The 13,713-nt window shown below is 39.0% G+C and overlaps 1 protein-coding gene across 16 annotated transcripts in view; it reads left to right on the forward strand.

Moving 5' to 3' along the window:
* The window catches only part of PTPRM (protein tyrosine phosphatase receptor type M), an 809,264-nt gene that overhangs the window by 671,178 nt on the left and 124,373 nt on the right, over positions 1-13,713 (forward strand). For all 16 annotated transcript variants that reach the window (XM_019755746.2, XM_074340345.1, XM_074340346.1 and 13 more), the window contains one exon: positions 13,543-13,630. In XM_019755746.2, coding sequence (XP_019611305.1) covers positions 13,543-13,630 — 88 coding nt within the window. The remainder of the gene's footprint in view (positions 1-13,542; positions 13,631-13,713) is intronic.

The raw sequence follows: 13,713 nt of genomic DNA on the forward strand, positions 1-13,713 counted from the left end.
GTTCTCCTACCATCACATGATCTTTTCACTGACGTTCATTGGTTTTAATACTGAAGGCAATTCTATTGAGAATTTAAATTATTATAGGGTTTCTATTGTATAAGTTAACAAAACAAATTCAGTAAGTGACCTATAGACACATGCTTGGGAATCAAGCTGGGTTTGAACCCAAGTCTTCTAGTCCTAGATACCATGCTCTTTCCTCTTCTACACGCTGTGTTGTGAGGCCAAGATTGATGGTGAATACAGAGTTCTCCCCATATATGCTAGGCAAACAACTGGTGCTGTACAAAGTGATTTTTTAGGAGGTCCACTCAAAGGAATAAACAGCACTGAATTATAGGGTGAGAAAGTGATTGCCTCTCTAGTTACTTCTTTCAATCCTTTGATTCATCATTGAGCTTTGGTTTGGCTCTAGAGTGCCTTTTGCATCTCTTCCACCCAACAAAGAGGACTCAGGCTCAGAACGTAGCCAAGCAGTAGAGCCAGGCTGGAATTAATACAATTGTTTTATTTTCATTTATTCACTTTTTCTATTTTCTTTACCTGTGGTAAGTTTGTTGGCTTTCCATTTACTATAATGATACGAAATTTCATTTCCAAATAAATGTATTTAAATGTACAATAGTTAAATTTAAATCCTTAAATAAATTAGAGGGAAATGGTAAGAGTTGAAGGAAATGGTGAAGGTGTTACAAAAGTCATAAAATTTGGGAAGACTTGTGTATTCCTGCTGATTCCCCTGTCATCATCACTTGTCCTCAGGATTCTTGTTTCATCTTGCCTTTCACCTACTTGCCACTTCTCAGTCCGAAAGCATCTTAATAAGATAACAGTTTATAGGGAGCACATTCAGAGGAATAAGGCATTCTACCCAAGGTCTATAGTAAGATGATTTTAACATTAATGTTTGATCTGTTTTGAGAGGTGAATTAGTTCTGAGGCTGCCAGTAGCTCTGTTTCTCTAAAGGGGTGATCAACAACATATAGAAACTCCCACCATGCCAGGATTTCTGCTCTGTGCCTGAGGCAAGCTCACAGTTTTGACTTTGTTCAGAATCTCCTTCTCATGCCATGGACTAAGACTAAGAGCCAACACTTTTCTCACAAGAAGTAGTCTATGGACTTCTAAAATGACAGTGTCCAAAAACTTCAATAAGAAATGAGGTTTAGTTAAGCACCAGTCAATGAAGGAGAGCAGCTATGACTCTAATGTAATCATATGTTCAATTTTCAACAAAAATGTTTGCTTTTAATAGTAGAAATTGAGGGCTTTCCAGTCAAGATGGTAGAGTAGGTAAACACTGTGCTTGCCTCTCTCATGACCACATCAAAATTACAACTAAACTACAGAAAACCCATCATCAAAAATCGTCTGAAGTCTACATGAACTGAAGTCCTACAACTAAGGACATACAGAAGAAGCCACGTTAGACTGGTAGGAGGTTCAGAGATGCTAAAAATGAGGGTAATTTAAGGGGCCTCTGGTACAACACCAACATTTACATCATAGGGGTACCAGAAGGAGAAGAGAGAGAACAAGAATTGAAAACCTATTTGAAGAAATAATGACAGAAAACTTCCCTAACCTGGTGAAAGAAAGACATACGATGCCAGGTAGCACATAGAGTCCCAAACAAGATGAACCCAAACAGGCCCACACCAAGACACATCATAATTAAAATGCCAAAGATTAAACACAAAGAAAGAATCTTAAAAGCAACAACAGAAAAGCAGTTAGTTACCAATAAGGGAGTTCCAATAAGACTGTCGGCTGATTTGTAAACAGAAACTTTGCAGGCCAGAAGGAATTGGCACAAAATATTCAAAGTGATGAAAAGCAAGGACCTACAACCAAGATTACTGTACCCAGCAAAGCTATCATTTAGAATCAAAGGACAGATAAAGAGCTTCCTGGACAAGAAAAACCTAAAGGAGTTCACCACCACAAACTAGTATTACAAGGAATCTTATAGGGACTTCTTTAAGACAAAAAAAAGAAAGATAAAAAAATATTAATAATCAAATGGTAATAACTACATATCTATCAACAATTATTTTAAATGTAAATAGAGTGAATGCTCCAATCAAAAAATAGTGTCGCTGAATGGATCAGAAAACAAGGCCTTTACAGACACATGCTACCTACAAGAGACTCATTTCAGATTGAAAGATACACACAGAATGAAAGTAAAGGGATGAGAAAACGATATTTTATGAAAATGGAAATAACAACAACGTAAAAACTTGGATAGCAACACTTATACCAGACAAAGTAGACTTTAAAACAAATGCTACAACAAGAGACAAAAAAGGACCCAGTAGTTCCACTGCTGGGTATTCATCCGAAGAAGCCCAAAACACTACTTTGAAGGGATATATGCATCCATATGTTCATTGCAACATTGTTTACAATGTCCAAGATGTGTAGGCCGCCTGGATGTCTGTGGATGGATGAATGAATAAAGAGGAGGTGGTACATGTATACAATGGAGTATTGCTCAGCCGTGGAATGGAATGGGTTCTTGCCATCTACAACAGCATGGATGGATCTAGAGGGTATTGTGCTGAGTGGAGTATGTCAGACAGAGAAAGACATAAGACATATGCAATGTGATTTCACTTATATGTGAAATCTCAAGAACAAAATAAACAAACAAAACAGAAACAAACTCATAGATACAGAGAACATTTTGATGGTTGCCAGATGGGAGAAGATTTGGGGCGTGGTTGAAAAAGAAAAAGGGGTTATGAAGTAAAAATTGGTTGTTACACAGTAACAATATAGTATATATAGTATAGCATAGTATAAGGAGATACAGTATAAGGAATATAGTCAATAATGTAATAACTATGTATGGTATCAGATGGGTACTAGATTTATTGGGCTGGTAGATGGGAGGGGGGTTAAGCGCAGGGTAGAAAAGGTGAAGGGATTAAGAAGTACTAATTGGTAGTTACAAATAGTCATGGAAATATAAAGTAAAACATAAGGAATATAGTCAACAATATGGTAATAACTATGTATAGTGCCAGGTGGGTACTAGACTAGTCAGGGGGATGACTTGGTAAATAACATAAATGTCTAACCACTGTGCTGTACACCTGAAATTGATATAAAATAATATTGAATGTCAACTGTAATTGAAAATTTTTTAAAGGGTGGAAAAAAAATGAAGGGGAGTAAGACGTTCAAATTTCCAGGTATAAAACAAATAAGTCATGGGTATGTAATATGCAACATAGAGAATATAATCAATAATATTGTGATAGCATTGTAGTGTCAGATGGTTGCTGGACTTATGATGATCACTTCTTTAGATATATAGTAAATGCTGAATAATTATGGTGTACACCTGAAACTAATATAATATTGTATGTTTAACATTTTAATAGTTTTTTTAATATTTATAGCCATTATACATTTATTATTTCAGTTGTATTATAGTTTTTTGTTTCTGTTTTTCCCCCCTTCTTCCGCCTCTCCCCCCAACTCCAGTTCAAGCCATGGTTTCTCAGTCTAGTTGTGTAGGACACAGCTCCCTGGCCCACTAATATGAGCCTTGCGCACCCCTATCCCTCCCCGCCCCCCGCTGAGGCAGTCAGTCACCAGTTGTCAGTCGGCTGCTCACAGCAGCTCTTGCTGGCTGCCGGCCACTCACACTGGCCACCAGCCGCTTGCAACGGCACACAGTAGCCCTCGGCAGCACTCAGCATCCCGTGGCAGCTCACAGCAGCTCACGCCAACCTCCTGTTGCTCACGGCAGCCCAGCTCCAGGGAGAGCTGTTGTTCACAATCTTAGCTGTAGAGGGAGCAGCTCACTGGCCCATGTGGGAATCAAACTAGCGACCTCAGCATTAGGAGCACGGCGCTCCAACCACTTGAGCCACCAGGCCGGCGCAATAATTTTTTTTTTAAAGAGTAGAAATTGAACTCTGACAGAGTAAACTGAAATCCAATTATTCTTCACTAAACTATTTGAAAAGGTATTTCTAACCTTGATTTCAAAATTTCTAAAATAATTCTTCCTTCTAAATTTTTATCTTTAATTGCCATGACTTAGGTACTACAGAGAGAGCCTGGGAATTATTTTGATAGGTTTTATAAATTAATCATTGTCAAAAAGATAGTCACAAATCTCTCATTAAAATTTCTTTTTCTGTTACACTTATTCATTTCCATGCCTGTCATGTCTAAAAAAGTATCCTTAGATTTTTACGTACATTTGATGAAGCTGATATGCTTGATTTCTGAGGAAAGGGCATTTTAAAACTCACAACTCTCCAAGAAATGCCTTAGAAAGGATATTTGATATTTTATTAACAGAGGGGCAAGCACAAAACAGCAAGAACCCCACTTCTAAATACTGTTTAGAATCAGTGGGGAAAGAATAGAGCCATAGAGGAAAAATTGTCAGGGAAACAGTAACAAAAAATGGCAGCAAAGTCAGTAGGATTTATTGTCTTCAAAGTCTCAAGCTTTAATATTAGAACAAGGGCAGTAATTGCTAGTGCCAGTTGAGCACTTACGGTGCCCCAGGTGTGCTGCACCAGGTGAGTCTCCCTGTCCTTATGACCGCCATGTTGTCAATAGAGAGACTTGCTAAGTTCTCAAATAGGAAAGTGGCAGGTGTCCAGGTGTGTTTTTAAAAGCTCACGCTGGGAGAAGTGTGCAACTGGAGGGCGGTGAAGCAACCAGTTAGGAAGCTACTGCAATAATGATAACTAGGAATTAAACTTTTCTGGCTGCTCTCAGAAGGAAAGGAGCAGCTACATTTCTACAAAAACATCCATTTGCTCTCTAGATGTTTTAGCGAAGCCTTTTCCAAGGAGGAATTCTTGCTCATCTCTGAAGATCTCAGCACCGTTAGCACAGGCTCACTGACAAATTACTCTTCCAAAGCAGGTGCAGAGGTGGAAGAAATTACATTTCTCGAGTGATATTAACATCTCAAACCCTGGCAATATCTGCATCTAAGGGGAAATGAAAATTGCTCCCTCTCTGAAATGTGGGTGGCAATCCTGGAGGTAGGACCCAGTCCTAGGGTGATTTAGAGAAACTGCAAAGCAATTGAATCAGATATATTCACCTGCCTTTTAAACAGAGCAGTCTTCTTTTTGGTACCGTCTGTGACAAGCAGCTCACTGACATCACTACAGTGATGCCCGTCCAATCACTGTGGCCTGCTTAGGGTTTAGGGTAATGCAGTGAGGACAGGCCAGGTCCAAGTTCCAGCATCTTGGCAGAATTGATTAATCTTGTGATGTACACCATGATCAAGAGGTAGGCAATGCCCAACCCAAAAAAGAAATCTTCGACCAAGTTTTATATAATGAATATAAACACTGCCACAAATCCCTTGCAGTCCATTCCCTCCACTACCCCAGTCCTCAGTGCGTGATGAGAAGCACAGACCCCAGAACCATCTAGAAGAATGAGTCTGAAAAGGCAGCCTTTGAGTTTCAAACTAAGAAATATCCTTCTTATATTGGGCCCTTGAAATCCCTGCAGGGGCAAGTGACAGGGAACCAGGGACTCCCCCAAACTCTCAGCTGCCTCTGCAGCATCATGGGTGAGAACTTCACATGGAGGAAATGGAGGCATCCAGCCCTGAGAAGGCATCCTGGACTGAGGAGCCAGGGCACTGCTGGGAACTGGGGCATCTTGGTCATTAAGTTCTCTTCTAGGGAACAAAGGGAGGAGGAATGCAGGCCAGGAAAGAGTTGAATATCCCCAAACAGCTGCTCTCTGCTCGACTGGATCTCACCCCAATTATATCATAATAACCCCCTTTTTAAAGCTGCCTTACTGTGCACCAGTCTCAATAATTCCACAGAATATTGCCCTTGTCCGAGGAGAGTTTAGCAATAGCCAATTCTCCACGGTTACCGCCTTCACCACTTTTTCCTCTGTCACTCAGTAGAAGAGTCATATTTTTCTCTCTGGCCACTTGATCAGTGGTTTGCAGATGTTTTCTGCTTGGATACACTTGAGGGGTACGTCACGTCATTAGCAAGAGCTTACTACTGCAGTGATTCTGTAGGTGGAAAGAAAGGGAGCTTTGAAATTGGGCAAATTTTTAAAAAACAGGTAGATTGAGGGTCCCTCCCGGGTGCACGTGGCTCACATCCCTGGGAAAATCACTGCACAGACAGTAACGTGCTGTGTGTGACTGATCAGGCTTATTCTATACAGAGGGGAAACCAGAAGTGCTTGGTGGCTTATGACCCACAGCAAGGGTGACCTGAGAACGTTGCATGCACAATGCAATGCAGTGGACACACAGTCACGTGTTCTCAGCCAGCTTTGCCGCCAAGTGCAAGGAACACTGGGTTCAGAATTGGGCGGCCTCAGTTCCAGGTCCCAGCTCTTCTGCTTACTGGATGCATAATCTCAGGCAAGCCACTTCGTGCCTTTTATCCTCAATTTCTTTATGTAAGCCACAGGAATAAAAAGACTTACCTGAAGGAGGTTCAAAACCCATAAGCATATGATACAGGAAATGTAAGATAGTGCCATAAAAAGTCACTCATTCAGAGTAATATTCAACAGAATAAAATACCATGATCTAAAGCTCCGCCAAACATCAGGGGGAATGTTTCTGGGACAAAAACATTGCATAATTTTTTGGGCTGCAAATCTCCATTCCATTATCAAAAGAGAAAGAGATGTTAGATGAAGGAGGCAATGTGACAACCATTGCCAAGATCATCACCCGCCGGGATCCTGCAAAATAGAAAAATTCTGCAAAATTTGCAGTTGGATTAAGTTGCAATAAAATATGATTATCTGAAGTGCTGAGGTAGATTAGCAGCTTCTTAAAAATATCAGAATGTCCATATTTAGATTTTGGTTGGTTTAGAAACAACACAGTTTGTGTGTCTAGAATCTTATTTGTGTCCCATCCTCACTACTTTTGTCCTTAAAGCATCACATGGTCCCTTTGGCTGACTCTGTCCAGAACATTGGATAATGATAGTGACTGGTGACTAGTGCTGCCACTGGGTCTGAGCTTCTGCGGCCACCTTCCTATCGGCACTCCACTCTGGCCCATCAGGCTATTTTAGGTGTCTTCAGTTGCTTTAGTACAATAGCAATAAATAGTTTATATGGACCTAATAAAATGCAGCTCTTGGAAGAACCCGAAGAGAAGTATGAGCAGAAAACAAAGAGTTCAGAGACTTTGCATGCCCCAGTGAGTTCTTCTTCCTTCTTTCAGGGTGAAGATCTTAGTCATTTTATGTGCATGGTTTTATTCATTTGAGAAAGGGAGGGAAAATTCCATTTTAGAAGCTTCTGAAAAAACTTGACCCTGCCCTGCCTGAAAACACACGGCACATTTTGTATAGCCTTGACCTGCATCTTTTTCTTCCTGGCAGCTTTTCTGTTGAATAGAATTTTTTTCTCCTTTTTTAATATCTGGGAGCTGTGGCATTTTTAACAGACTGTATCATTTTGGAGTAATGTTCTCTTGAGGTGGGCAACCGAGATGTATAATTATATCCTGCGGAAAATGATGGTGGTATGAGAGGTGGGGGAGGAGGTGATTGAATCACAAAAACATGTTTCCTATTCAGAAAAAAATGACTGTGTGAGGGATGTTCGATTTCCTTCTGCTCTGTGCCCATGGAGAGTGCAGCATCCTAAAGAGGAGAAGTCATTGGTATTCACTGGAGCTTGCCTTGTTTCATTTTTATTGTTTCAGAGGCTTATTACTCTTTCACAGTTGTTCCCAGGTTTGCTGCCTTTTCTCAGTATATATGAGCTAAGGTAGTCAGAGGAAACACTTTAATTACATTTTAAGTAGAGTTAAACCATAAGTATATTTATGAAAATTCTAGCAGAGGGTACAGTGAGACCATTAACTCAAATCCCCAAAATGCATAAAGTGGTTTTTTCATAATAAAAAGTCCATAGTTGGTGTGTTAAATTGTATCTGCATATTAAAAATCTGCCCTAAACACTAAATATTGCCTAAATGTGCGTATTATATTTAAAATCCCTCCTATAAAATGTGTACTGGGATCATGGGCCATCACGGTCTGTCTCCCAAGCTTGTCCTTACGTGGCTGCTCCCAGGACAGGAAGTCAGTCATCAGATGTCACGTGGTTATTTTCGCCATGTTTCTTTCAGTATTCACCTCTGCTCTCTCTGTCGGCCTCTTTTTCAAAGTCATACCTGTGCTTTGGTTGAATTTGATTTTCGTGAATCTATTCATACTTTTGTCAAGCAAAAATTTGAGAAATTAAGGAAGAGTTAGAGGTTGTCCTTAAACTTGAACATAAAAGTTTGTTTCTGGCATAGGGAAATGTAAGGAGCAGACAAGCAGAGTATCCCCGAGCGGCCAGCAGCCAATCATTGGCACATGCTTAGGAGTTTATCTAATTCCTTTCGGGAACACAGTTCTCTCTTACCTCTAGGTTTCCAAATCCTGTTGGCTTTACTTCCAACAAATCTGATAGGAACCGCTCTTCTCTAAATACCACAAAAATTATGTGGCAATTACTTATTTCCCAAGAATATTGGTTCAGAGTTGGGTTCTCCTCAAAGTTCTCCTATCTTCTTGAAGATAAAGAAAAAATAACTAAAGAACCTTTTCTTCATGCCCAAAGAAAACATGCACAGGAGAAAATTGTATAAAATATGTGTTGATTAATTTGATTAAATTGCTTAATTTATTAGAAGATATTTAAAAGCCAAAAAGGATGTGACACAGGACATAGTAGAATGATTGCTTAGTAAAATTACGAAATCTTCCTAAGGCATATTTTGCTGGTGGGTTTCTTAGTGACCATCTGTTCATCTCATGGTCTGCCTAAATAAATAAGTAAGTAAGTAAGTAAGTAAATAAATAAATAATAAATAAATAAATAAATAAATAAATAAAGGAGATGGATCACAGGATAGTCAGGGAAGGCAAGTGTGTCAGGAGAACAAGGAATGGAGGAAGCATCTGTGCTATCTCTGGAGCCTCACATCTGTGCCAGGCCTCACTGTGAACCACACAGGAAGCAGTATTCTATAGCACTGGTGACCTGTGTTCCTGCCCTATTATTCTTGCTTAGAATTCCCAAACCAGAGTGCAACCAAGGCTCACAGTGAAAAAGACCCATATGTCTGCTCATTACAGCACTATCTACAATGGCCAAGATATGGAGGCAACCTGGGTGTCCCTGAATGAATGAATAGGTAAAGAAGAGGTGGTACATATATACAATGGAATAATACTCAGCCATAAAAAAGAACGAAATCTTGCCATGTGTAACCACATGGATGGACCTAGAGGGTATTGTGCTGAGTGGAGTAAGTTAGACAGAGAAAGACAAATGCCATATGATGTCACTTATATGTGGAATCTAAAGAGCAAAATAAACAAATAAAACAGAAACAAATTCATAGATACAGAGAACATTTTGATAGTTGCCAGCTGGGAGGGGGCTTGAGTGGGTGAAAAGGGGGAAAGGATTAAGAAGTATAAATTGGTAGTTACAAAACAGTCATGGGAATATAAAGTACAGCATAAGGAATATAGTCAGTAGTATTATAATAACTGTATGGTGTCAGATGGGTACTAGACTTATCAGGGTGATCACTTTGCAAGTTACATATCTGTCTAATCACAGTGTTGTATACCTGAAACTAATATAATAATGTGCGTCAACTGTAATTGAAAAAACTATTATTTAAAAAAAAAGACCTATATGTCATTCATAGCTTCTCTGAGTGCCCAAGAGTCCTAGAGCTATAGATAAAGTTTTATTTTCTAACTCGAAATGTAAACAGTTGACTTTTGTCCTACTTTAGGCATAAGAGGGAGTCTAAAGTCTAAGGTTAATATTTTCTCAGATATTTTCAGTATGCTAAATAGAAAGCCACAACATTTAAAACTGGCTCCGTCTTAGAATTTTTTTTTTTAAATCTCCATATCAAAAGGAAACAAAAGCCAACTGATCCAGAAATTCCTCTTTCCTCTTTCTGGGCTCCCCATAGGCATATTACTTATTTTCCAAGCCAAGGATAAAGAAAGACACATGGGCTTAATAATGCAAATGTATTCATAGGGAGATTGGCTACATAATTGCAAGCAGAACTGTTCCAGAAAATGAAAGACTCAGTCACCATATTTGTAGGGAGTCAGGAGACTACGGATGGCACTAGTCATCTGATCTTTTTTTTGGAACAGCTCTTTTTTCATTTGTTTTGCTTTTGTTTAAGGAAAAAACACATTTTGCCACTAAAGTGACTCATAATTCCTAGATAGGAAGCTGGGGAGGCTCCTGGCAAGAGCTCTCACTTCTGCTATTGCTCTCCTGCTATTGCTTCCCTGTAACGAGATAAGAAAATTTCCTATTTTGTAAAAGTAATCAACAGTTAAATGAAGTTTACTTCACCTCTCATATTCACTTATTGTAAAACTTCATTTAGAAACAAGGAGATAGGATCAAGGCATGAAAACCATTGTTGGTCATGTGTAGGTAAGGTGATTTAACACTGGTTTCCTCTTCAAAGTCCTTATGAGGGTAGAGGTGGTACAGAAAGATCAGTGGATTAAGAGTCAGAAAATCTTAAATCTGCCCCAGGTTGGCCTATTATGGGCTGGTTGTGGTCTTTCTGCATCTCATGTCCCTCCCTGTAAAGCAAGGAGGCCGTCCCTCTGTGTCTGATACTCGTGAGGATTAGTTGAATCAAAGGACTGGTTCATTCTGCAAGCACCTATTGATACTCACCATAATTAGTGCTGGAAAATGGATAGCCCTGGGGCCCCACCCTTATGAAAACATGCTGGAAACTACAGGTAGTCCCAGAAATATAAGGAGATGGGTTGTGGGTTCATTGTTGATTTGTGTCTGTTTCCTGGTCATCAGTTAAATGAAAACAATCAAATTAAAAGAACTGTTTTTAAAAGCAGGGGCTATTAGAAGTCCTATGATTACCACAAATGCTAAAGAAACACAGCTGTGATGTGAACACCATCCTCCACAGGAGAGCATCTGTTTTTCAAGACTGGGAAGAGACTCAGGTGGCTTGGTGTGGATTTGCCTCAGGTGACCTAGGAACACTATCTTTTACTAGTTGAACAAGTGCTTCTTACCCTAATACATCATTGACCCTGCTCCTCCCTTCTTCCACACACACACACACACACACACACACACACACACACACACACACACACAGTGATAATGTTAACTAGGGGCCATGGATCTTTTGGAAGATGTCAAGCTCTCCCTCAAAGTGACTTACCTTCTTCATCTTCAAAAAAAAAAAAAAGAAAAGAAATCTGAAAACTTTTAGATGGGTGGAAAAGACAGAGGGAAATGAAATTGGTAATTACATCACCACAAAATCAGAGTAGAATTAAATTGTTATATGAGAAGTCAAATAATAGTTATTACTCAACTGTAAAATAATTGTCATTCATAGAGTAACAAAGACACTATTCAGAAAAAGAGTATGACTTTAAAATCCCTAAAGCTATTTTTAAATGCATATTTTATAGCAGAACAGAAATTACACGTCTGAATAAATCCCCTGACGATATAATGGTCTTGTTCTAGATTAAATTAACTAGTGCGTTTACTGCTAGTATTTCTATTTACTGAATTTATTAATAACCTGAAAATGCTTTTACTTGTACAGTATTTTCCCCTTCAATTAGCAAAGTATGCTGTGGATCTATTACCATAGCTATAGGAACATAGTACATTGGATCCTGATCTGCCCCCATGTTTTTTTCCAAATGATGAATATAATGTAAAAACTATTATGATAATAAGGTATCGATGATAATTGTGACTAAGGCACCTTAAATGACGATGAATAATTTAAAACTGTCACCCTTATGCTTGTGGTGTTACCTTTTCAGAAGCTCTTGCGTATCATATATTGCTGTGTCCTCCTTGCTGTTTTGTTGCGTGGAAATACTGGTGCAGGATAATGCGGGGCCAGGGCTCTTTTCCAACCAGCTTCTGATGAGCACTGAGCTATACAATATCAATATACAGCAGGTCATGAAGGAAATGTAGGCATTACAACCGTGGCAAAATGAAATCTGCAAACTGTGGGTATGCCGGTTTTCTAAGCATTTGAACACCTCACACACTTAAGCCTCAGAAGTAAAGTTTTCTTTTGAGATCAATGCCACACAGACTGTCCCAAATACCGAAGTTGTTCATTCATTCAGTAATTAATGATCAGATTCTTACCGTGAGACATAGGCTCTGTGCAAACAAATATGACGACCACCCGGTCCTGTCCTCAGGGAGTCCACAGTCTGGTGGCAGAGACAGTAGAATGTGCTGAGTACCATCCACTGTGTGGTCAGGTGTGTGTGACATGCAGATGGGCAGGGCTGACCGTGTGGTCTGTAAGCAGGTGTGACCTCCCTACTGCAGCAGTACTAAGGAGCAGTTTAACTAATAAGGCATAACTGGGCCCATAAAAAAGAATAATAAACGGTTTCTGTTGAACCACAGACTAATCACTAAGTATTGGTAATTGGTGGAAGTGACCAAGAGGGCCAAACACCATTGCTGGAATGGAGATTAGGGAAATAAACAACAGCTTCAGATCTAAAGAGAGAATTTGGAGAGCCATCTGGAGCATGTTTGAGGATGTGAGTTCCTGGCCCTAAAGCATTTCAGAATGGTGCTCATTCGTCTGCTCTATCTATGTCATCTTCCTTCTTTTCTCCTCTTCTTTCCCAGTTGGTGCCCAGAAGTATAAGAGTAGCTGTGGTAAAGACAAGAAATCAGTTTTACTAAACACTTCTTGCTACCATCCTTCTCATTACCTCCTCATATAGTTGACCACATGAAGGTAAAATGGAGCATAGACTAAAGTAGAAATAAAAGTCCCAGATTTTTCTTTCACTTGTCAACTGATAACAAATGACATTTTCATTATAACTTGAACAGAAAAAAAAAAAAAATATATATATATATATATATATGACTAATAACAGGAAGATTAAAGACCCTGGGTATAATAATGCCAAATCCTTAAATAAATGGACATCTAAGCTCCGTTAAAAATGAAAAGAAAACTCTAGCAGAATTTATTACAGGATTTTAGCCTTGAAGTCATGAAGTCTTAGCTTACCGACTTTCACAGTTTTAACCAAAAATAACTTTCTTTCAGTTAGCAATTGAGAAGAAAAATGAAAATTTTGTATTTCTTAGAAAATTGAAAATGGTAATATAATTCATAAATTGAGAGAGATGTTCAATTTTTCTGTATTAAATATTAAACTAGGATAGGGATGAATACGCAACCATTTTTTAATGGATTGGATTGTACAGATAAATTGTGGGATTACTCTTCAGCCCCATCCATGTTTGTAACATATTAACTAAAGGAAAACAAAAAGCTGAAATATGCAAGATACAAAATACTTCAATAATCCATTATCTCATTCCTGTGAACATTCCTTTTCCTTCTTGACCCTTGTATGTTTTTTTAAGAACATCCGCCATCATTAAGGTCCTTTGTTTACTACACCAAATTGTAATTCTTCGTGTCACTTTTCTCTTTCTTCCAGAGCTTCTTTGAAGGGCAGTCTGCACCATGGGACTCCGCTAAGAAAGATGAGAACAGAATGAAGAACAGATATGGGAATATCATTGCATGTAAGTGTTGATAGCGTGATTGTGCTGTGGTATAGCTTTCTTTTCGTATCTGCTAAGATTGACCACCAGCCTCATGTGGTGAG

Source organism: Rhinolophus sinicus, linkage group LG09 (genome assembly GCF_036562045.2).
Source record: "Rhinolophus sinicus isolate RSC01 linkage group LG09, ASM3656204v1, whole genome shotgun sequence".
Taxonomy (NCBI): Eukaryota; Metazoa; Chordata; class Mammalia; order Chiroptera; family Rhinolophidae; genus Rhinolophus; species Rhinolophus sinicus.